Source organism: Barbus barbus (genome assembly GCF_936440315.1).
Source record: "Barbus barbus genome assembly, chromosome: 14".
Lineage (NCBI taxonomy): Eukaryota > Metazoa > Chordata > Actinopteri > Cypriniformes > Cyprinidae > Barbus > Barbus barbus.
In genome coordinates this window covers 23,229,598-23,251,340 of record NC_136742.1, presented here as the reverse complement: position 1 = coordinate 23,251,340, position 21,743 = coordinate 23,229,598, and the positions used below count along the sequence as shown (strand labels likewise).

Sequence of the window (21,743 nt, the reverse complement as noted above, 5' to 3'; positions counted from 1 at the left end):
TTTAGTTTTTTCATTTATATGTTTAGTATTGAAATGTTGTTATATGTATGTGTCAATTTTATTTAATTTCTTTATTTTCTTAAATATGTGGGTATATAGTATTTATAGAGTTGTAACTTTTAGTTTTAGCTACTTTTTCTTATTTGTAAGTAGCTTTGGACAAAAGCGTCTGCTAAATGACAAAAGTAAAAGTAAGTAAGTAAAGTATCCTGGGAGTCAGAGAACAGAACATGATCAGAATAAGAAACACAGTCGGTGTGAAGAGTTTGTGTATTGTGTCTTTCTTAATATCTTTTGACTCTTAATCTAGTAAGCCTAAACAGCTAACGAGAGTTACCAACAGATATCACATGATGTCAGAAGTTAAAGAATGATCAGCTAAAACCACCAAACTAATTAATTTTTGAAGGAAACACTGCAGAGAACTGGAGAATTTGGATTCAGAAGTTTGAGCTATACCTCGTGGCAAGTGGAACATCTGAGAAATCAGGCAAGATAAAGTGTGCTACGTTTCTTCACGTTGCCGGAGATGCGGTTACTACCGGTTACTAGATCCGCTTACAGCCACGAGCCGAGGAAGTGTCCCGCATATGGACAAATATGCAAGGTCTGTCGCAGAAAATAATCACTTCGGCAGGATGTGCAAAACGCAAAAACAGAAAGACAAAACAAGGTTTTCAATGTAGAAAGTTCATGAGATTGAACAAGAGGATCAAACAGAACTGTTCGTGGGTGCTATCGAAGAGAAGCAGACTGGAAACAAAGTCGAGATGCAAGTTAATAAAGTGACTGATGCCACGGTGCTGAAGAAAGACAAGTGGACAGAAACACTAAAAGTGAACAAAAAAGCACTTTCTTTTAATTTGGATATGGGAGCAGAGTGCAACGTAATCTCGTACAAAGACTTTCTAGAAGTTGCAGGGAAATCAGTGTCACTGTGCAAGTCAAACTGTATGTTAGTTTCGTATTCTGGCCATAAGACGGAATCAAAGGGTACGACAAAACTCATCTGACAGTTTAAAAACAATGAAGCTGAGATCGAGTTCCAAGTTATCGAGAAAGACTCACCTGCCATCCTGGGAAGATCAGCATGCACAGAGTTAGGACTTGTCAAAATAATCTACAAAGTAGACTGTGAAGAAAACACAGACATCTTGAAGGAGTTTGATGATGTGTTAAACGGATTGGAGTGCATACCAGGTGTACATCACATCAAGATTGATCCAGCCATGGCACCTGTGATTCATCCACCCAGAAAAGTCCCGATAGCACTAAAAGACAAAATAAAGAAACATCAAGAAACAAACAGAACCAACCAATTGGGCCAATAGTATGGTGACTGCTGTAAAGCTGAACAAACTTTGCATCTGCATTGACCCAAAAGACTTGAATAAAGCTATAAAAAGAGAACACTTTCCACTCAAGACAGTTGAAGAAGTCGTGAGTGAAATGCCAAAAGCAAAAGTTTTCTCAGTGTTAGACGACAACCATGGATTTTGGCAAATCCAGTTAGATGAAGAAAGTTCCAAGCTTTGCACGTTCAATACACCTTTCGGAAGATACTGTTTCAAGAGGTTACCTTTTGGAGTATCCTCAGCTCCAGAAGTGCATAGCTTAAAGGCTTGAAGACCTGGAAGGAGTTGTAAATATCATGGATGATATACTCGTATGGGGAGAAAATGTGGAATAATGTGCAAGGCTTAGGAAGCTTGTGGTGAGAGTAAAAAGTATAAATTTTAAATTAAATCGGGAAAAGTGCAAGATCAGAATGGATGAAATAAAGTACATCGGGCATGTACTAAGTGGAGAAGGTCTGAAGCCAGACCAAGACAAGATCAAAGCAATTGTGGAGATGCCCAAACCACAAGACAAATCTGCTTTAATGAGGTTTCTTAGCATGGTTCAATACCTCGCAAAGTCTCTTTTCAAAGTCCCTTTTCAAAAAGCCTCTTCAGAAAGCCCCACCACGTCTGCAGAGGATGTTGATGAAAGTCCAGCCCTATGACTTGCAGGTAACCTACAAACCTGGAAAAGAGTTGAAAATAGCAGATACGCTTAGCAGACCCTACTTGGAGGAACAAACAGAACAACTACTGGACAGAGACTTGGAAGTACACCAATTGTCAGAATGTCTGCCCATGTCGGAAGAGAAATTGAGAGCTGTCAAGGAAGCTACTGTAGCAGATAAAGAACTGCAGATGGTGATGGCAGTAGTCACAACAGGATGGCCTAAACAAATCAGAAGTGTGCCGCCTGCAATAAGGAGGTACTGGACCTTCAAGTAAGAACTGACCCTCTCAGAAGGACTGTTGTTCAAAAATACAAGACTGGTAGTGCCGCAAAGCCTGCAAGCAGAAATGCTGAAGAAAATTCACGAAGCTCATTTAGGAGTGGTGAATTGCAAAGAGAGAGCGAGATATGTACTCTTCTGGCTGGGAATGGGAAAACAAATTGAAGATATGGTGTCAAAGTGTGCTGTGTGCAATACCTTCAGCAGGAATAACACCAAAGAACCTCTCGTCAGTCATGACTTACCAGACAGAGTGTGGGCAAATGTAGGAGTTGACCTCTTTCACTTCAACCAAGCAGACTACCTGCTATGTGTGGACTACTTCTCGAAATTTCCTGAAATTGCAAAATTAACACAGACAACAAGCCAACATGTGATAACGGCATTGAAGTTTCGCAAGACATGGAATTCCGGACGAAGTTGTCTCAGATAACGGACCACAGTTTATGAGTGCACAATTTAGAAACTTCAGGGATAAATGGGAGTTCAGACACTCAACTTCAAGCCCCAGATATCCTCAGTCGAACGGTGAAAGGTGAAAGAGCTATACAGACCATTAAGAATCTGCTCAAGAAAGTCACAGAGGCCAAGGATCAAGAGACTTACCTGCTCTGAAGGAAGGAGAAAAGGTGAGATTGACAGCTGATAGTCACTGGCAGCCAGCTGTCGTGGTGGAAAAGCATGAAAAGCCAAGGTCATACCTGGTTCAAACGCAGGATGGAGAAATTTACAGAAGAAATCGAAAACACCTGCTCAAGATGAAAGAGACAAATTTCCATAATTCACACATTCAGGATTCATTTGATCCAGTGATAAATGACTGTGTCCCAGATGTGGTGTCTGCAATACCAGTGTCACTGCCAATAACAACACCTGGACTGTTGTCTTCAACACCTGAAGTTGTTGCAGAAGAGGCTGTAAAAGTGACATGTTCTGGCAGAATGGTTAGGCCACCAAAACGTTATTCATGCTAGTTCTAAGGACTGTAGTAAAGTAATTTTTTGAGAGTTTAACGCCTGTCAATTGGTTAGATGACATTGAGTTAAAAATTTAAAGTAAGTTGCAAAACCAAAGGTTTGAAAGAAGTTTATTGTAGTGTATAAATGTTGTTCTTTAAAAAAAAAAAAAAAAAGGAAGATGCGATGTATGCTGGTTCTTACCACTAGGTGGTGCCCTGTATTCAAGTATCCTGGGAGTCAGAGAACAGAATACACACAAAGAAACAGTCGGTGTGAACAGGTCTTATGTGTCGTGTCTTTATTAATATCTTTGGACTCTTAATCTAGTAAGCCTAAAAAGCTAACGAGAGTTACCAACAAGTATCACATATCTATTTATATATGTCTTTATTAATATATGATTTTATGTTATATTAACCATTTGCGCACACGAGCATTATCTGATCGGTTCCTCCTGACCGCAGACGCAGGTTTACAAGCCACTCTTTCCTGCGTTTTTCAGTAAATTTCTTGACTTTTCCTTCTTTATGAACAACATATTTTCGTACACGATAAAAGCTCCTTGTGTTTTCTCGGTTTGACCGATTTAAGCATTCATAAACAACGCGAAACACAGGCATTTTGAGGTTCTGCTAGTGATTTCCATTGAAAAAATCACTTCCTGCCCTCCAGCTGCATTTCGCGTGTCATCGGAATCACGTGATTGCAAACAACCCTTAAATGGTTTGTTTCCTGTCCTTGTCTGATGTAATCATTAGTTTATTCGTGTCTAGCCTCATTATGCGGTGTATTTATAGTTCTGTCTGTTCAATGTTATTTCGTCTGGTCTACTCGTTACTCCCCGGTGTTTGATGTCTGCCTTGCCTTGTCCTTATGTCTTCATTAAAGACATATTTGAGTTTACGTCCTTGTCTCCGTGTTCCTTGATCTTCAGATTTATTTGCATTTCAAACAAATTTTCCTATATTTTTCTGTAATTAAAAATGATTCTAAATATTCAAGATATTGTTCTTAAATATAATTCCCTTTCCAGATATAAATGAATGTCTGTTCAGCCCATCTGTATGTGGTCCAAATGCCAACTGCACAAATGTAATGGGAAGTTACAATTGCTCATGTCTGGATGGATTCACGGCAACAAACTCAGGTCTCCGCATCAGCATCAATAACACATGTAGAGGTACATTTTATTTAGACATTTGTATAACGTGAAGTTTTGCTCACATGCCAGTTACTGTACTCTCTCTCTCTTTCTCTCCCTCTCTGTCTCTCTCTCACTCTCTAAAATGTTTAATCTAATTAATTACAACTGCTCATCAAATTTGGCTGAGCATGAAATACATATTAGATAGATTGTTCGTGTGATATTACTTAACGATATCCTATGATATAAATGAGACAAAAACTCATACAGGGGCATTCTCCCCAATATCTTGACTTTTAAGGGCCCTGCATCATGTTCGGCACCAATCAACTCTAAAGTGTATAACTGTAAAGTCCATTTCAAAGTCATGTCAATTTTTTTCAGTTCCAACAGTACCATCATCAACACCACCACCAATAACAATACCATCAACACCTCCAACAACAACAAGAAACACAACAACAGGTATGGCTAGTAAAACAAGTTGGGAAGTATAGGGCTAGTTGTAGGGAGGGTGATATTGTCCCAATAAAGCGCCATCCATGTAATAATATCATTGTTGGTGTGTGGACCAAATACTAACTGTTCCAATTAAAACCGAAACTATTCATGTTCTTGTTGGGAAGGATATAGCGTCACAAAAATTAATGAAAATATTTTCCATGCATAGGTGTGATTCATTTGATTGCATAATTATGTTTATGAGATTTTTTAAATATAATTTTTCTAATTTTCAAAAGGATACAGTCAATTTTCATGTCAAAATTAAAGTCAGTTTTCTTCAGTTCCAACAGTACCATCACCACCACCAATAACAACAACATCAACATCGACACCTTCAACAACAAGAACAACCTCAACAACAGGTATGCCCAGTAAAACAAAATCTGAGATACAGCACAACAACTGTATGTGAAGATGCTGAAGATTATTATTAATATTGAGAACTCTTCCTTAAACCCATCCATTCACTGCACACTTAAGTCTATGGTATTGCCACAAAGAGAGCATTGAGATGAGGATCTAAACACAGCTGTCCTTTTATTAAATATATACATGAAACAAACTTTGGAATAACAAAATAATTTAAAAAAATTAGCAAACCATGGGTCAGTTTTTCATACCTTGCTTAAGACATCTGAGATGATTTGACAAAAGCTAGATGTTTTAATCATGATAACAGATCTCTTGCTAATTTGGTTCTTCAAACAAGTTAGCAGATTTGATTAAAATATATGGATTACATTATCTGAGATTACTGAGTGTTGACATGTTCATTGGAAAGGGCATATACATCGATACACCAATGAAATTTGTCTAGTGGACTTTGCATACATGAGCCACTCCCTGCACATACGGGTATGAAGAGGCGACAGGTGCATCCACTCATCAGATTTTTGCTTCGGAGCTGGGAGGGTGAATGAATTTCAACTCCGCAAAGCCAATCGTTTCTGTGAGCTGGAAAGAAAAGAGGCTGTTCTGGTTGGCGTTACGGCACATACAGCGGTGTCCCAGCGGTGTTCTCCGCTGGGTCCGTCCCCGCGGACCTCTCACTCCTCTCGCAGCTACTGTCTTGTGCGGCTCCTGAGTGATTTCACTGGCCCGGCTCATGTCAGTCCCAAAATTTTATTTCGGTGCACCGCCGGAGGATCTATTGATCTCGGCATCGGGGAACAGGCTATCGTCCTCTGAGGATGAAGATTCGGTGGGGCTGCCCCCCTCGGGTGCTGTTGCCGCTGCCGAATCGGACCCGGAAGTGATGGCCGTGCCTCTCCGGGCAGCCATGAGTATAGGCTGGAGGTGTGTGTGCATGCTATGGCGATCCTGCAAGTCTACCAAGCCAGGGCACTCAAAATAAAAATGCACGAGGGTAGTACTGACCCGAGGTTGATGCAGGAGCTTTGCTCGGCGACTGACCTTGCCCCCTGGGTGATGAAAGTCACAACACAGTCCCTCGGGGAGGTGATGTCCACATTAGTGGTCCAAGAGCGCCATCTTTGGCTCAACCTGGTTGAGATGAGAGACGTCGACAAAGTAAGCTTTCTTGACTCTCCCGTCTCCCAGGCTGGCCTGTTCGGCGACACTGTCGAGGACTGTGCCCAGTAGTCCTCAGCAGCACAGAATCAGACCGAGGCCATCCAGCACATCCTGCCCCGATGTGATTCTCCACCTGCCACCATTCTGTTTCATTCCATGCCCCAGTCTGCTCATCACCATTGGGCACCCTCCTGCGTTCTCCAAAGTGAGCCTCCCGCAGGAGTGCGATGCCTCCCATGTTTCAGCCGGCCCATAATAATAATAATAATAATTAATTAAATTTATATAGCGCTTTTCTGCTTTTTCTAAGCACTCAAAGCGCTCTACATTGTAAGGGGGGGATCTCCTCATCCACCACCAGTGTGCAGCATCCACCTGGATGATGCGACGGCACCCATAGTGCACTAGAACGCCCACCACACACCAGCTTATTGGTGGAGAGGAGACAGAGTGATGAAGCCAATCAGCAGAAATGGGGATTGTTAGGACGCTATGATGATCAGAGGCCAATGGGCAAATTTGGCCAGGATGCCGAGGTCACACCTCTACTCTTTTCAAAAGACACCCTGGGATTTTTAATGACCACAGAGAGTCAGGACCTCGGTTTAACATCTCATCCGAAGGACGGTGCTTGTTGACAGTATAGTGTCCCCGTCACTATACTGGGGCATTAGGATCCACACAGACTGCAGGGTGAGCACCCCCTTCCAGGCTGGCCTCTTGCAGCAGCAACCTAGTTTTCCCAGAAGGTCTCCCATCCAGGTCCTGACCAGGCTCAACCCTGCTTAGCTTCAGTGGGCAACCAGTCTTAGGCTGCAGGGTGATATGGCGATGATGTGGGGGCCCTGACACGGGCAACCTGGGGACATGGGTGCTTCGATTGTCCCTTTGGTACCACTCGCACAGAGCTTGGAAGCATGGCTTGCACTGTCCAACACGTCCCGCTGGCTCATTCAAGCAGTTCGAGACAGCTACACAAGTTCTCCAGGCGATTTCCCCCAGGCTCAGCTGCACTCTCGAGACTTTGGTGGCAGTCCGAGGTCCCCTTTGGTGCCACTCGCACAGAGCCTGGAAGCGTGGCTTGCGTTGCCCAACACGTCCCGCTGGCTCATTCGAGCAGTTCGACATGGCTACGCGAGTTCGCGAGGCGATCCCACAGGTTCAGCAGCACTCTCGAGACTTCGGTGGCAGTCCGAGATGCCCCTGTCCTGTGCGAGAAGATTGCTGTCCTACTGGCGACGAATGCAATCGAGCCTGCCTCTCCAGCCGAGATGAGGCAGGGGTTTACATCCCTTGCTTCATCGTACCCAAGAAAGACGGTGGCCTTCGGCCAATCCTGGATCTGCGAGTCTTGAATCGGGCCCTTTACAAGCTTCCGTTCAAGATGTTGAGGCAAATGCATCTAGCCCCAGAATTGATTTGCTGTGGTCAACCTGAAGGATGCTTTCTTTCATGTCTTGATTTTTCCTCAGCGCAGGCCTTACTTTTGGTTTGTGTTTGAGGGTCGGACATGGCAGTACAAGGTCCTCCCCTTCGGGCTGTCCCTGTCCCCCCATTCCTTTACAAAGGTCACAGACGGTGCCTTTACCACGTTATGGGAAGTGGGCGTAAGGATCCTCAACTATCTCGAGCATGGCCCGTTCGCAAGAACAGTTGTGTGATCACAGGGACCTGGTGCTCCGGCACCTCAGCCAGTTGGGGCTTCTGGTCAACTGGGAAAAGAGCAAGCTCTCCCCCGTGCAGTGAATCTCTTTTCTTGGTATGGAGTTAGATTCGGTGAGTATGACGGCACGTCTCACCAACAAGCACGCTCAGTCAGTGCTGAACTGCCTGAGTTCTTTCAGAGGCAGGACAGTGGTACCACTGAAACACTTTCAGAGGATGCTGGGGCATATGGCATCCGCAGCCACATTTGCGCCGCACGGATTGCTGCATACGAGACCACTTCAGTACCGGTTACACTCCCGAGTCCCGAGATGGGCATGGCACTGCGGTACAGTTTGTGTGACCATCACGCCAACATGTTGCCACTCATTCAGCCCCTGGGCAGACCTTGTCTTTCTGCAGGCCAGCGTGCTCTTAGAACAAGTGTTTCGGCATGTCGTTGTCACGACGGATGCCCCCAGTGTGGGCTGGGGCGCTACATGCAACGGTCGGGCAGCCTCGGGGTTCTGGACAGGCCCTCGACTGCTTTGGCACATCAACTGCTTCGAGTTGTTGGCAGTGCTACTAGCCTTGTGACAGTTCCGGCTGTTGCTGCTTGGCAAGCATGTGTTGGTCCACACGGACAACACTGCGACTGTTTTGTACATCAACTGGCAGGGTTGTCTACAATCACGTCGCATGTCACAACTAGCAGCAGTATAACTTTCTGACCAAGGCCCCCTCGGCACAGACGCACTGGCACACAGCTGGCCTTGGGCTCTACACAAGTATGCGCTTCTCCCAGTGAGCCTTCTCGCACAGACACTGTGTAAGGTCAGGAACAGGTCCTGCTGGTTACGCCTTACTGGCCCACCCTGACCTGGTTTTCGGAACTCATGCTCCTCGCGACAGCTCCTCCCTGGCACATCCCTCTGAAGAAGGACCTCTTTTCTCAGGGGCTGTCGAGCCGTGCCCCCTGGGGGTGAGGGCTCACTCCACATGGAGTGTTGCTTCCTCCCATGCATCGGTGCATGGTGCCTTTCTGGCAGACATCTGTCGAGCTGCGGGCTGGGCGACACCGAACACCTTTGCGAGATTTTACAGTCTCTGCGTTGAGTCAGTTCTTCCCATGTGTTGGGTAACAGGTAATTGGCTGGAAGAGCTGTGCCATTCTCTCTCACCCAGGGATGTGAGCGCCTTTTTCCTCCTCCAGTAAGTTCTCCAGACGGAGAACCCTGCTTGAGGATCCTCCAGCACCCCCAGCAGTCAGACTGGGTAGAGCAGTCTGATGCCAGGCCCAGTATTGGTGTTAGCTTGCCCAGGTCTCCGGTCAGCCCCTGTACTGGGCAAGGTGTCCACATGGCTTGATTCCTTTCGGGTGATCCCATAAGTGTATTCTTCCACGGTAAGGTTCCCCTCTAGGTGAACTCATGTCTTCCCTTTGCAGATTATTCTGTCAGTCTCCGCTGGCAGTCGCGCCATCCCTACTCTCAGGTAGGACCTTCCTCAGAGACCCATTCCATATGTACTACTGCCCCAGGCCTGGGTCAGTCCATATATGTCTCCACATGCTACCTCCTTACGGGTACACGTGGTCGCCGTAGCGCCCTCCTCCTGAAGGCATGTTTGAGAAACAAAGATCTATAAACCCTTAGTTTGATTTCATGAAGGAAAAATATATTTATATTTTTGTTGTACTGAAATTTGTCAACAACAGCACTGACAGATACTGTGAGTCCAAATGCACCAAAAATATATGACTGAATTTAAATTATATTTTGTGTTAGCAGGGGTACAAAAATTATATGCAAAGTGATAAAATAATGTCATAAAATAATAACCCCCTCTAACTGGGTCCTATTAGTATATTGGTATTTGCATTAATATGGTTTTAAGGTCTGAGGATTGTTGCTTAAATCTGTTTATACAATGCGGATAAATGTTCACTTGTTTTTGCAGTTATTTCAATGCTAATGAAAATAGTTAGGACTTATGACACCAGTCTTGCTGACCCTAGTAACAACAATTACAAAGATTTATCTGGACGAATTGTGTCAACCGTGAGTATTCTGTTTCAAATTTAATGAAATGCATTTATTGATTTTTGATTTTTGATGATATGTGAACAGTGGCGGCGTTTCACAAAAACACAGGGTATGGCAGCCCTATGGGGGGGGGGGGGTGTATATAAAAAAATAGAAGGGGAAAAATTTCAATAATTAAGCGTCAGCGTTGGTATTGTTTCAGACTTTTACTGATCAGTGTGCACTTAATGCACTTAACATTCAAGTTCAAATGGAGTTAACAAGGTTTTTGACCAGCGAATGATGGAGATGGAGTGTTTTATCTGTCATTAGAACGGCTGTAACTGTTATCTGAGCAGTGGTGGAGGAAGTACTTAAGTTTAGTACTTAAGTAAAAGTACAACTACCCTGCAAAATATATACTTAAGTAAAAGTATAATTACTACATCAACATCTTACTTAAGTAAAAGTCCTAAGTACATACTTTTAAATTTACTTTAAAGTATTTTTTTAAGTAAAAGTACACAATCGGTTGTCTCAATGTCTGGGCTGTTCAATTGTAATAATCACAAACAATTTCTATTGTGTATTGGAAAGGGTAGTTGAGCAAGCTCTCTGCAATACTGACACACTGTAAAAATCTGGTTATTTACTTATTATTACTCATTAAATAATAATTAAGCTAATCCAATTATGACATACAATTTATTTTATTTTTAAAATTGGTTTGATATTTGCATATACTTCGCGCTAAATTGCTAAATATATATATATATATATATAAATATAATATATATATATTTGCAAATTCTAAAAAATGTCATATTGACGAAAAACAACTGTCATAGTGCAAAATTGTTCACAATCGAATCAAACCTAGATATAGTTTTAACTGCATGCTTACTTGCGAATGTCAACTAAATACCCAATGTTGAATGGTAAAGAAGCTAGGGGCCGTATAAAAAGTTTGAAAAATTTTTCATCGAGTCAAAACAAACAGCTATTTTAGCCAACTACGAATGTACAGATATAGCAGTAGTTTGCTCATCTCCAAAAATGTAACGTACTAGCAAGCTATCGTCCCTGCTGTGCTAATAACCAGCTAATGAAGTTGCCCTGTTAGGGTACCACTAACTTACGTCAAACAAATATTATACTGGTGTGATATTTTTGTTATGTTGACATCCGTTTTTCTATAACAGTCATAGCACCATGTCATAGCAAGTTAGTAACTTAAATATGAATAGCTACCATTGCATGTCTTACCTCTATATGTTTCTTCAAATTTGAAGGGGAGTTTTTAAACGCCAACAGTTCTTTGCGTTGAGGTAGGCACTTGACACATTGAAAACGCCAGGAGTCATTCTTTGAACCTTTAAATTCAAATAACTTGCTTAAATAAGGCCAGGGGTGTCTCTCAGAATCAGAGCTGCAGGGCACAGGCTCAAGCTCAGTCGACGTTGTTGGCTCTTCGTCCATGTTTGATATTTGGTGTCCTTTTCTTCGATTTACATCAGTTCTGCTTGTGTTGTTTCAAAACGTGCGCTCACTATTTTCGGCGTGAGTTCTTTGACCAATCAGATCTCCGATCTGTTTCAACGTGCATTGGCCAGCAACGCCAAAACGTCAGTCGACCAAAAAAATTTTATGCAAGATTTGGAAGGATGTAACGACACGCATTTTAATAATGTAGTGGAGTACAAAGTACAGATAATTGCTGAAAAATCTACTTGAGTAAAAGTATAAGTATGCATTATTTTTTTTACTTAAGTAAAGTATAGATACGTAAAAATTTACTTAAGTACAGTAACGAAGTACAAATACTTAGTTACATTCCACCACTGTATCTGAGGCAGCAGTGCATCACATTATGCTTTCATCAACTTTTACAGGTTATGTAACATTTATTGTAGCTAACGTTATGGGCGCTTCGTTTTTCTTGTCGTTTACTACACTTCGTCAAAATGTCAAATTAAGCGCTTATGCACAGGATATTTAAAACGTACAAAAATAGGCTATATTGGCTAGACTGCAAATCACCTACTTCTGTTCCGCTCTTCAAGAACACAAAAGCCTTTACAGACATAGTGTTTGAATAAAGAAAACGCTGTACTATTCAAACATCAATTATTTATTTACCCTTTCATTGCGAAAAAGCGGAGATCTGTCTCCTCCAGGCTGTGCGCGGCGCTTCAATCTGAAGGCGGAATGAAGTTACGAGGTTTCACTGAGAGATCCAATGGCGTTACAAAGTACTCACAAGCTCTTTTTAATGCTTATCATTGGTTAACAGGGCAGTCGTGGCCTAATGGATGGAGAGTTGGACTTGTAACCTGAAGGTCAAGGGTTCGAGTCTCAGGTCCGGCAGGGATTGTAGGTGGGGGGAGTGGAATACCACGACTGAGGTGAGACCCTTGAGCAAGGCACCGAACCCCCAACTGCTCCCCGGGTGCCGCAGCATTGGCTGCCCACTGCTCCGGGTGTATGTTCACTACTGTGTGTGCACTTGGATGGGTTAAATGCAGAGCACACATTCCGAATATGGATCACCATACTTGGCCACACACCACTTCCCTTTCCCTTTCCCTTAAACCCTCTGATTTAAAATAATTACGAATTATAATAGAGTTATGAAGTTTGGATAATTTTTCACGGCACACTTGACTGGGCTAGGGCAACTGCCATACTCTGCCATACGGAAACGCCTCCCCTGTATGTGAATACTATAAATACAACTTTGAATACAGCTTGAACATAACTTTGAAGAAAAAAAAAAAAGTTATTTTTTTCATTTTTATATAAATATATTTATTTTTTGTAACATCCATTTAACAGTCAGAAGCAGTTCAAATATCATTCAATATCAACCTGATCCACATACACAGATAACATAGTCATATGATGTCATATCACAATAACTTCATTTAATTTTTGTTATTGTAACATTTTCAAGCATACAATGGGTACTTTTGTTTTTTTACAGATTGATGCAAGTTATTCTAATAAGCTAACTGGCTACATTATTGGTTCTACAAGCTTCTTGAGTTTCAGGTATGATTATCATTTAAATTTTTCACTTTTTTCACCTAGCGTTTCCATTTATTAACTGCTTTTTCTAACAAACACGTTAATACATGTCTTCACATTGGTGTGATTTTTGTTTCACCCCATAGGCCTGGTAGTGTTTTAGCAGACTACACAATAAAGGCAACATCCAACAGCCTTGATTTTGGAGCAGCAAACACACAGGTTTCTGACTCTCTAAGGAGACAAGGCATAGATGTAGCTGAAGATGGCTTTGCTCAAAGTGGTAAGCTTAGTCAGTGCCTAATCTAAAACCATTCACATTTCTAAGTTCCATAATATTTATTATTATTTTGTTTGGGGTTTGGTTGTTGTTGAGTGATTTGAGCTGTATGGTTTTTACTTACAGATCAAATAGTCTTCACAACAGATCAGTTATATCCTTTGCAAAAGGTGGACCTGAACTGTACACAGCCAGACTTTGCAAAGGGACAAATAAAATGGACAGTGGATAATGAAGATCCTGCACGAGACAGCACAAAATACTTACTTTCAAACGACAACAGAACTCTCACTGTGAAAAGTGCTAGTGAAAGTGACAGTGGTGAGTGACATGGATTTATTTAGTCTTTTTGTCTATTAGAATCTGGTTTTAAAATGTAGACTGCTGCAAAACTGTGCCATAGTTTGATTTAAGTATATTAGCACTGCACTGATATAGCATATAATTATACTAAATATTGTAAGTATACTAGGACAGTAGTTCTCAAACCTGTCCTGGGGACCGCCAACCACAGCATATTTTGTATGTCTCCCTCATTTAACACACCTGATTCAACTCATCAGCTCATTAGTAGAGTCTGCAAGACTTAAAATGGGTGTGGCCTATGAGAGAGACATACAAAATGTGTGGTGGCTGGGGGTCCGCAGCAGCACAGGTTTGAGAACTACTGTAATAAGATACAATATATGGCATAGATGATGCTGCCATATCAAGTTTAATTATGAAACTAATCAACCAAGCAAAATCAAAGCTACATTTATAGGACATTAATGTCATGAACATCCTTTCATTCACAAACTATTATATAAATAATTATATTAATAATACATTTGTTTATTGGTTTTTCCCCAAAATGCAGGTCGATATTCATGCATCATACAAAGGAATACAATACCATACATTCAGTGGCAAAACATTGTTATTAAACAACGCCCCAGTATCATTGTGGGTGATAAATACCGTGTTTTTCCATGTGATGGCAGCAGTTTCCAACTGAAATGTTCTGTTGATGTTGGCTACAATATTGAGTGGGTCATGGGTGGAAAAGTACTAATTTCAGGTTGTACATACAAATCACTGATACAGTTTTATAAGTTATTGAGTTGTTATTTAATACTTCAATTAATTGTCCATGTTATTAATATGTTTTTGAGTAAATTCTCTTTTTACACAATCAGGGTCTGACATTATCACATTAAACTATGCTACTCAGAAGGGAAATTGTACAGAGGAAGCCTTTACATGTCGTCTCAAGGATCTGCCGCAACTACAGAATTACATTTACAGCTATAACAGCGTCACAGTTAGGATAAGCCCGGAAAGTGAGCCTTCAGTTTCTCATTGTTTTCAGCTTCAAAGTGCTTTTTACTGTTTTACAATTTAATTGAATGGCTTTTACAATCTAGCAAACTTTTCTTTGGATTGCAACACACAAGACATGGTGTTGACTGTTCTGGTCCTATTTTTTTTGTCATTTGATCCTAGTTATTTATGATGCTTCTGGGCAGGGTGCAAGTATCTTGCAAGGGTACTTTCAATGTATAAAGTGTAATGTGACGTTCTATTCTGAGAGAAATTGTTGAACTTCTGATTTGCAATCAAATACTTCTCCAGATTATGACTGTCGAGATGAAGAACTTGGAGTTGGTAAAACAAATGAAGTGAAGACAGGAGTCTGTGGAACAGGCTTGAAAGGCACCATAACTTACAAATGTGAATCAAACGTTTGGAAATCAGTAGAGGACAACTGTGTACTTGAAGTTATCGACAACCTTCAAAAACAACTTGAGGTAATCTATTGATAATGTATCTATCTACAATGATCTAGCCATTTTAAAGGTTTCTATCCTTTATATATTTGTGCTTTGCAATTTAGTCCTTGACTGTGGAGGGGATTCCAGGGTTTATGGCTAACCTCAGTTTTGCCACATCAGATAATAATATTAATATAACCCAGTCTGCTGCTACTGTCAAAGCAATTGTTGGCATACTCTTTAAAATTGCTGACTTGTCACAAGCTACTACCATCAATAATCCTGTTATGGGGGTATGTATATTCGCATTAAGATTTTGTGTGATGTTTAATGTGTACATGATTGTGTTGTGCAATAACCATTCTCTTCATTATTATGGTTAATTATTATAATATATTATAATCAGGATGTGGTAGATCATGTTTTTATATTAGGATATAATATATTATTATGTTGTGTCTTATTAGATTATCCAAATATCTTGTATATCAATTATTTCCACATTATATGGGTTAAACTTCATAATATAAAGCATAATTTTATATTAAATTTCCAGAATTTCCTAAAAACAGTGGACATTATTGTATCCGGTAATGTCAGTGATACATGGAACAAACTGAACAAAGGCAACAACACTGAAAACACCAGCATTAAACTTCTGAGCGCTATTGAGAATATAAGTGACCGTCTCACAGATGAGTTTGCGATTAATGAAACATCCATTCAGCTGAATAGAACTACAATTAAAAACTCATTCAGTATAACATCAGCACTGCCAAACTCAGCTACAGAGATTGTGATACCACAAGTTCTTCAAGAGACTACCATAACCATCATAATCTTCACAAATCTTGACAATGTCCTACCTTCTCAAGGTAGTAATGACAGCAGGAAATCAGATGTGCGAATCAATGGAGATGTGGTTGTTGTTAAGGTTAATGAAACGCTTAACAACATTTCTTTTGCATTTGACATTACTAATCAGTCTTTGGGAAATCCTCAGTGTGTCTTTTGGAACTTTAGTCTCAACACATGGGATTCCACTGGATGTGAAGTAAAGCCCTATATAAGTAAAGGGAATGAAACTGGCAAGATTACATGTGAATGCAACCACACAACCTCTTTTTCAATCCTAATGTCACCGTTTTCTATCAATCACATAGCCTTAGCCTATATAACTTACATTGGCGTTGCTATTTCGATGGCCAGCTTGATTATATGCCTCATTATTGAGATTATTGTATGGAAGTCAGTAAGAATAAATGACACATCCTACATGCGACATGTCTCCATAGTCAACATTGCCGTGTCCTTGCTGATCGCAAACATCTGTTTTATCATTGGAGCTGTAGTCGCAGAACAAGAACAGCCAACTTCAGTGGGTCGCTGCAGTCCAGCGGTTTTCTTCATGCACTTTTTTTACCTGGCTCTTTTCTTCTGGATGTTAATGTCAGCACTGTTGCTCTTTTACCGTACAGTCATGGTCTTGTCTCAAATGTCAAGGGCCAAAATGATGGTCATTGCCTTCATAGTCGGTTATGGTGCACCTTTGCTCATAGCGGTCATTACTGTTGCATCAACAGCTGGACCTCAAAATTATATTTCCAAAAGAAACGCATGCTGGCTGAACTGGAATGAGTCGATGGCCCTGCTGGCATTTGTGATTCCAGCTCTCACTATTTTAGCCATAAACCTTGTGGTTTTGATTGTGGTTCTGTACAAGATGTTGAGGAGAGGAGTTGGTGCCGCAACTCAACCAGATGAGAAACATGCTCTGGTGGTTATTGCCAGATGTGTGGCCTTTTTGACTCCTATCTTTGGTCTAACATGGGGATTTGGAATTGGAACCATGGTGTCACAGGAATTAGGCATTCATGTGGTGTTTGCACTCCTCAATTCACTGCAGGTATCACTTTCTTACTCATTAATATAAATTTTATTAGTAAGGTTCAGTTTTGTGTATAACCATTTTTTGCATTTCACTAATGCTGCACATTGATTTATTATAAATGTCCATGTTCCTAATTAAACTTGAATCACTTTGAATCATACCTTATTTGTAACACTTCCTTTATAGGGATTCTTTATCTTGGTGTTCGGAACGCTTTTAGACCGCAAGGTATGAATTTACTTCTGTTGCTTTCCAAAGAGCTTAAGTAAAGCCACTTAATTTCCTAATCTTGGATTTAATCTTTAAATTAATTGACCTAGCAATAATATGAACACTGCAAAAATATTACAGAAACGTAAATAGGCTACTGATAACTGAGATGGCATGACTGACAAATCAGAATTACATATTTCACAGAGCCAAATAATAAGCAGACATTTGGGAGATTTTCAAATTTCTTGATATTAAGTAGAGATCTTTGATTGCAGGTTCGTGAGTCACTACCAGGAACACAGTTGCTACAGAAACTCACTTCCGGCCATAGCAATGTAAATGCCTTTCTATAACAGCACACACACATGTTCAGCTTCTAAGCATTGCTAAATGTTTTTACATTGACTCTCTGTGATTTATTTTGATTGATATCTTACAGAGCACCAGTGCTGGAACATCATCCACACCTGGACTGAATGTCTTTCAAAGGGTGCAACGGAGGAGTAAGTAGATGACATAAAATCTCAAATTAAATATTTATTAACATATTTTCCATAAGAAGAATTCCTGATATTGCTGTATTACTCATTTGGATAAATTTGCTAAATTAATGAAATGTAAAGACAATGAGTTACCTGAGTAACATACATCTAACTATTTGCAGATTTGTACAATGTGTCTGAAGCCAACAATACAGCAGTTACAGACAGCTCCAATGGCTCATATTCCGTTATGAGCAGTTAAACGACACTCCAAAGGCAGTACTTTCTGTTACTATTTTAGGGGAGGAAATGTTCTGAGATAATTAGTCTAAAAATTAGGTATGAGGTAATGATTTTTTACTTTATTGTGTAATGTACTGTGAATGCAGTAAGGACTTTTATTTAAACTTGAAAAATTGGGGTAATTTTCACAACTCTACTTTTTCTTTGTTTGTGATGTTGACTTCTAAATGTGTAAGGTGTTGTTTGCCAGTAGGTTTAATTGCATCCTGTTTTTCTGCTCAGTTATGATAAATTCCAAATATTTCTAATCAATAATTACCAATATAATAACCAATAATGAATTACTTCTTCATATTGTATTTTAGTTATCTTGAGCAACTCATATTATACTAATAAACACAAATTAAAATGTTTCTTCTTGTCTTAATTGAACAGAACGGTTTAAGTGGTAGTAAGGGTAGATGTGTTATTTAAATGGTTCTGCTCTAACCTTAGTAGAAATGGAATCCAGCAATGGCGGTCTGGGATGCAAAATCAGCCCTTCAACATCAGGACATTATAGGCCAGGTACAAGGAAGATGAGGTTTTGGGCTAGGTGCAAGCAGGCCTATCTGCCAAAAAGCAACATCAGCTGAAAGTCAACAACTAGAGGTTGAGGAGGTGCGTCATCCAGAAGAAGCTACTAGGGTTACTAAAGCTGTATCTCAACCCAAGCAAGGTCAATGGACGAGATGGGAGGGCACTGACAAGAGGAGACTTACCTGGAAATATTTGTTGAATAAGGAGGCAAATAGTAATTTTTTCATCTGTGCCACATCCATCCTAAACCTGAAGCTCTGACTAGAAGTGGGTGCTGCCTTCCCCTGCTAACCTCAAGCACATATAGTTGGTTGTAACATGAGCCCGACACAAGGCAGATACATTTGGCGACATAAAGTACTGTCTGGCAGCTGTATTTTAAGCTGCTTCTGAGCATCCAGTCAACCCTCCCACAACTAACATCTTTCCTCCGAGAAGAAGAGAAAAGAAAAGCAAGCTTCTTGCAACCTAAAGCCCTAAACACACTGCACGATTTTAGCAATCCTATAAGATCATTGCATGTCACACTCTGCGACATGGATCTAATAAACTTGGCCACGACGTGTGTACTGTATACGATGATGAAGAATGAAATTGTATAGAAGAATGAAATGTCATCAGCATGCGCTAATAGTAAACAAAAACGGGTTAAAGCAAAAAAAATCCTGACCCTGAAGTTTTTTTCGGGGGCAGGGCGGGGCGGGGCGGGGGGATTGTGGGGGGGTGGCAGCAAATGTAAAGCATGCAATGACTGTGGCAGCTTTAACATTTGAAAGGATACTATGGAAAAGTTATTGCTTTCCTGATTTTCCAAACTGATTTTTTTTAATGAATATGTTTGACCTGAAGAGTATAAGCTATATCATACACTTGGAAAATGATGAGCTATATCACCGCTTATCGACACTAGGGGTGTGACAATACACTTAGCTCACGAGATGAGACAAAATACAGATACTCGATTCACTAGAACAAGACAATATTTTAATTTTTAAAAACAAAATATTTGTCTTTTAATTACAAAAAGTAAAACAATGCAGTTGGATTTTGAAATATTTTAACTAATCTAGGGCTGTAACTAATGATTATTGTGGTAATCAAGTAATCTACTGATGATTTTGACAATTGAGTAATCTGATATTTTTTAGTAGCACAAATAGACCTAAGTGAAAACCAGGCTTTAGTATAGACTATTTATATATAAACCAACGATGAGGCAATAATTATTGCCTCAAATAAAATCTCAAAACCAAGTAATTACATGGTTTTATTGAACTACACTGTTAAAATACATCATTTACAGTATATGCCTATACATAATGAACATAACCAAATTAAGTACATTATTTATTATAACAAATACCTGCAGAGGGCGCCAATGGCCTGTTTCACTTTACAGCATGATCAAATGACAATATTTGGCCTCATGCAAACTCAGAAACTTTTATTTTGATGTACAATAAATGGCATATTTAGAAATAGGTTGATGTATTCTCCTGTTTTGGTAATGGTTGATTTACGTTACAAATATAGTAAGATAATGCACAATGTTTTCCCAGATGAACGCAATTCATATTCACAGAATATGCAGAGGAAGAGTTTAGCACCTTTCACACATACAGTCTTCACGGGTAAATTACCGGTATTTAAAAGATCATGTGTGAACCTTTTCAAAAATCCTGGTAAATTTGTACTGGCAATCATATCGCTCTTATGGAGATGACATGATTACTCTGAGCTGTTTACAAAGCTCTGTTGCTTTTTAAATAGCTTTTCTATATAAATATGCGCTAGATGGACATCTTTGACCATCGCGCCTCGCAGCTTTTTATCGCGCTTCTCCATTCATCAGGGGCCTGTTTCATAAGCCAGGCTTATTTCAGTTAGTCTGACTTATTGTCAGTTGATATGGTTAAAAAAGCCTGGCTTATTTGGTAAACTTATTTTATGAAATAGGTGTCAGGGTTGCGACTCTATGCGCGTCTTGTTGTGTTTATAAGAGCAAAAAAATTCTGATTGGCTAGTAGTAATGTTAGTTTGGTTGAGAGTGAAAGCTGTGCTCCTCTCATACCATTGGTAGGCGAACTCATTGACTTGAAAGTGATATCAAGTTGTTTTTCTTTTTTTAATGTAGGATTATTTTTTTGTGCAGCCTATCGCTGCACGCTAGAGATCCGGCAAGGTGCCAGAGACTAAGCCCTGCAAAAAGCATGATAAATCACACTTTAGCAGATGTATGTTTTATGTGTCCTGAAAAGTGTAAGCAGCAAATGAGGAAGGCATAAGAGCTTGAGGTAAGCAGTTTTATGTTTTAGAGCCATATCGCATTGATTTCATGTTGCATTTTTATCGGTTTGTCAGTAAGCGTGGATCGTACCAGCAAACACACTGTGTGATGATCACACTGTATCGTAGGCTATCTTTGGTCACAAGATCGTGACAACGGCCGTCTTTGAACCTCTCTCACTGTATGACAGTGTTTGTCACCTGTTTTTCAGCGATCTGTGTGGATTTTCATACTGTCCCTGATACCTGGAAAAAATCTGTTATTGTTCCTTTACCAAAGATATCATGTCCAGTGGAGAACAATGATTATAGGCCAATAGCCTTGACATCATGTGTTATGAAGTGCTTTGAGAGGTATATGGTGTCCTTGCTAAAGACAGAGGTAAAACCTGTTTTAGATCCACTCCAGTTCACCTATAGACAAGGCCGTGGAATGGTGGACGCTATTATTAACATAACTTAGGCTATTGTGAAACATCTTGAGAATCCAAAAGCCTGTGGCTCTCACACGGACATTGATATTGTGACGAGTCTGCTGCCTCCCCCCTGTCCATCATCACCACCCCGTCCCGTATTCGCCGCCCTTCACCAGGCTCCCGACGGGAGTGGGTGTGTGAGAGAGGAGGGGCGCTGAACACGCAGGGCTGGCGGCTTGTGATGAGGCGCACCTGACGTGAATGGAGCCTCATCACCGCCGCCGTTTAAACGCCGAGCGCGCCTCTCCTCGAGAGACCGGTCTCTTCCCCGTGCATGCACGCTGGTGTCCTCGTGGGTCCAGGAAAGGGAGCGTAGAGGGAACTACCCGCCGCCGCCAGAGACGCGAGCGGCCGGACCCGCAGTCCGGCCGACACCGCAGCCGCGATATGGCCGTCGGGCGAGGACGGCGGGCC

At 40.8% G+C, this 21,743-nt stretch overlaps 1 protein-coding gene across 1 annotated transcript in view; it reads left to right on the top strand.

Moving 5' to 3' along the window:
• The window catches only part of LOC306880052 (adhesion G protein-coupled receptor F5-like), a 33,517-nt gene extending 15,116 nt beyond the window's left edge, over positions 1–18,401 (top strand). Inside the window, exons 11-26 of the mRNA XM_079433329.1 lie at positions 4,283–4,429; positions 4,778–4,858; positions 5,179–5,259; positions 10,034–10,134; positions 13,082–13,149; positions 13,272–13,408; positions 13,532–13,726; positions 14,265–14,465; positions 14,584–14,727; positions 15,020–15,195; positions 15,282–15,452; positions 15,716–17,065; positions 17,237–17,278; positions 17,539–17,598; positions 17,703–17,766; positions 17,928–18,401. Coding sequence (XP_079289455.1) covers positions 4,283–4,429; positions 4,778–4,858; positions 5,179–5,259; positions 10,034–10,134; positions 13,082–13,149; positions 13,272–13,408; positions 13,532–13,726; positions 14,265–14,465; positions 14,584–14,727; positions 15,020–15,195; positions 15,282–15,452; positions 15,716–17,065; positions 17,237–17,278; positions 17,539–17,598; positions 17,703–17,766; positions 17,928–18,007 — 3,098 coding nt within the window. The 3' untranslated portion in view covers positions 18,008–18,401. The remainder of the gene's footprint in view (positions 1–4,282; positions 4,430–4,777; positions 4,859–5,178; positions 5,260–10,033; positions 10,135–13,081; positions 13,150–13,271; positions 13,409–13,531; positions 13,727–14,264; positions 14,466–14,583; positions 14,728–15,019; positions 15,196–15,281; positions 15,453–15,715; positions 17,066–17,236; positions 17,279–17,538; positions 17,599–17,702; positions 17,767–17,927) is intronic.
• The last annotated feature ends 3,342 nt before the right edge of the window (positions 18,402–21,743 follow it).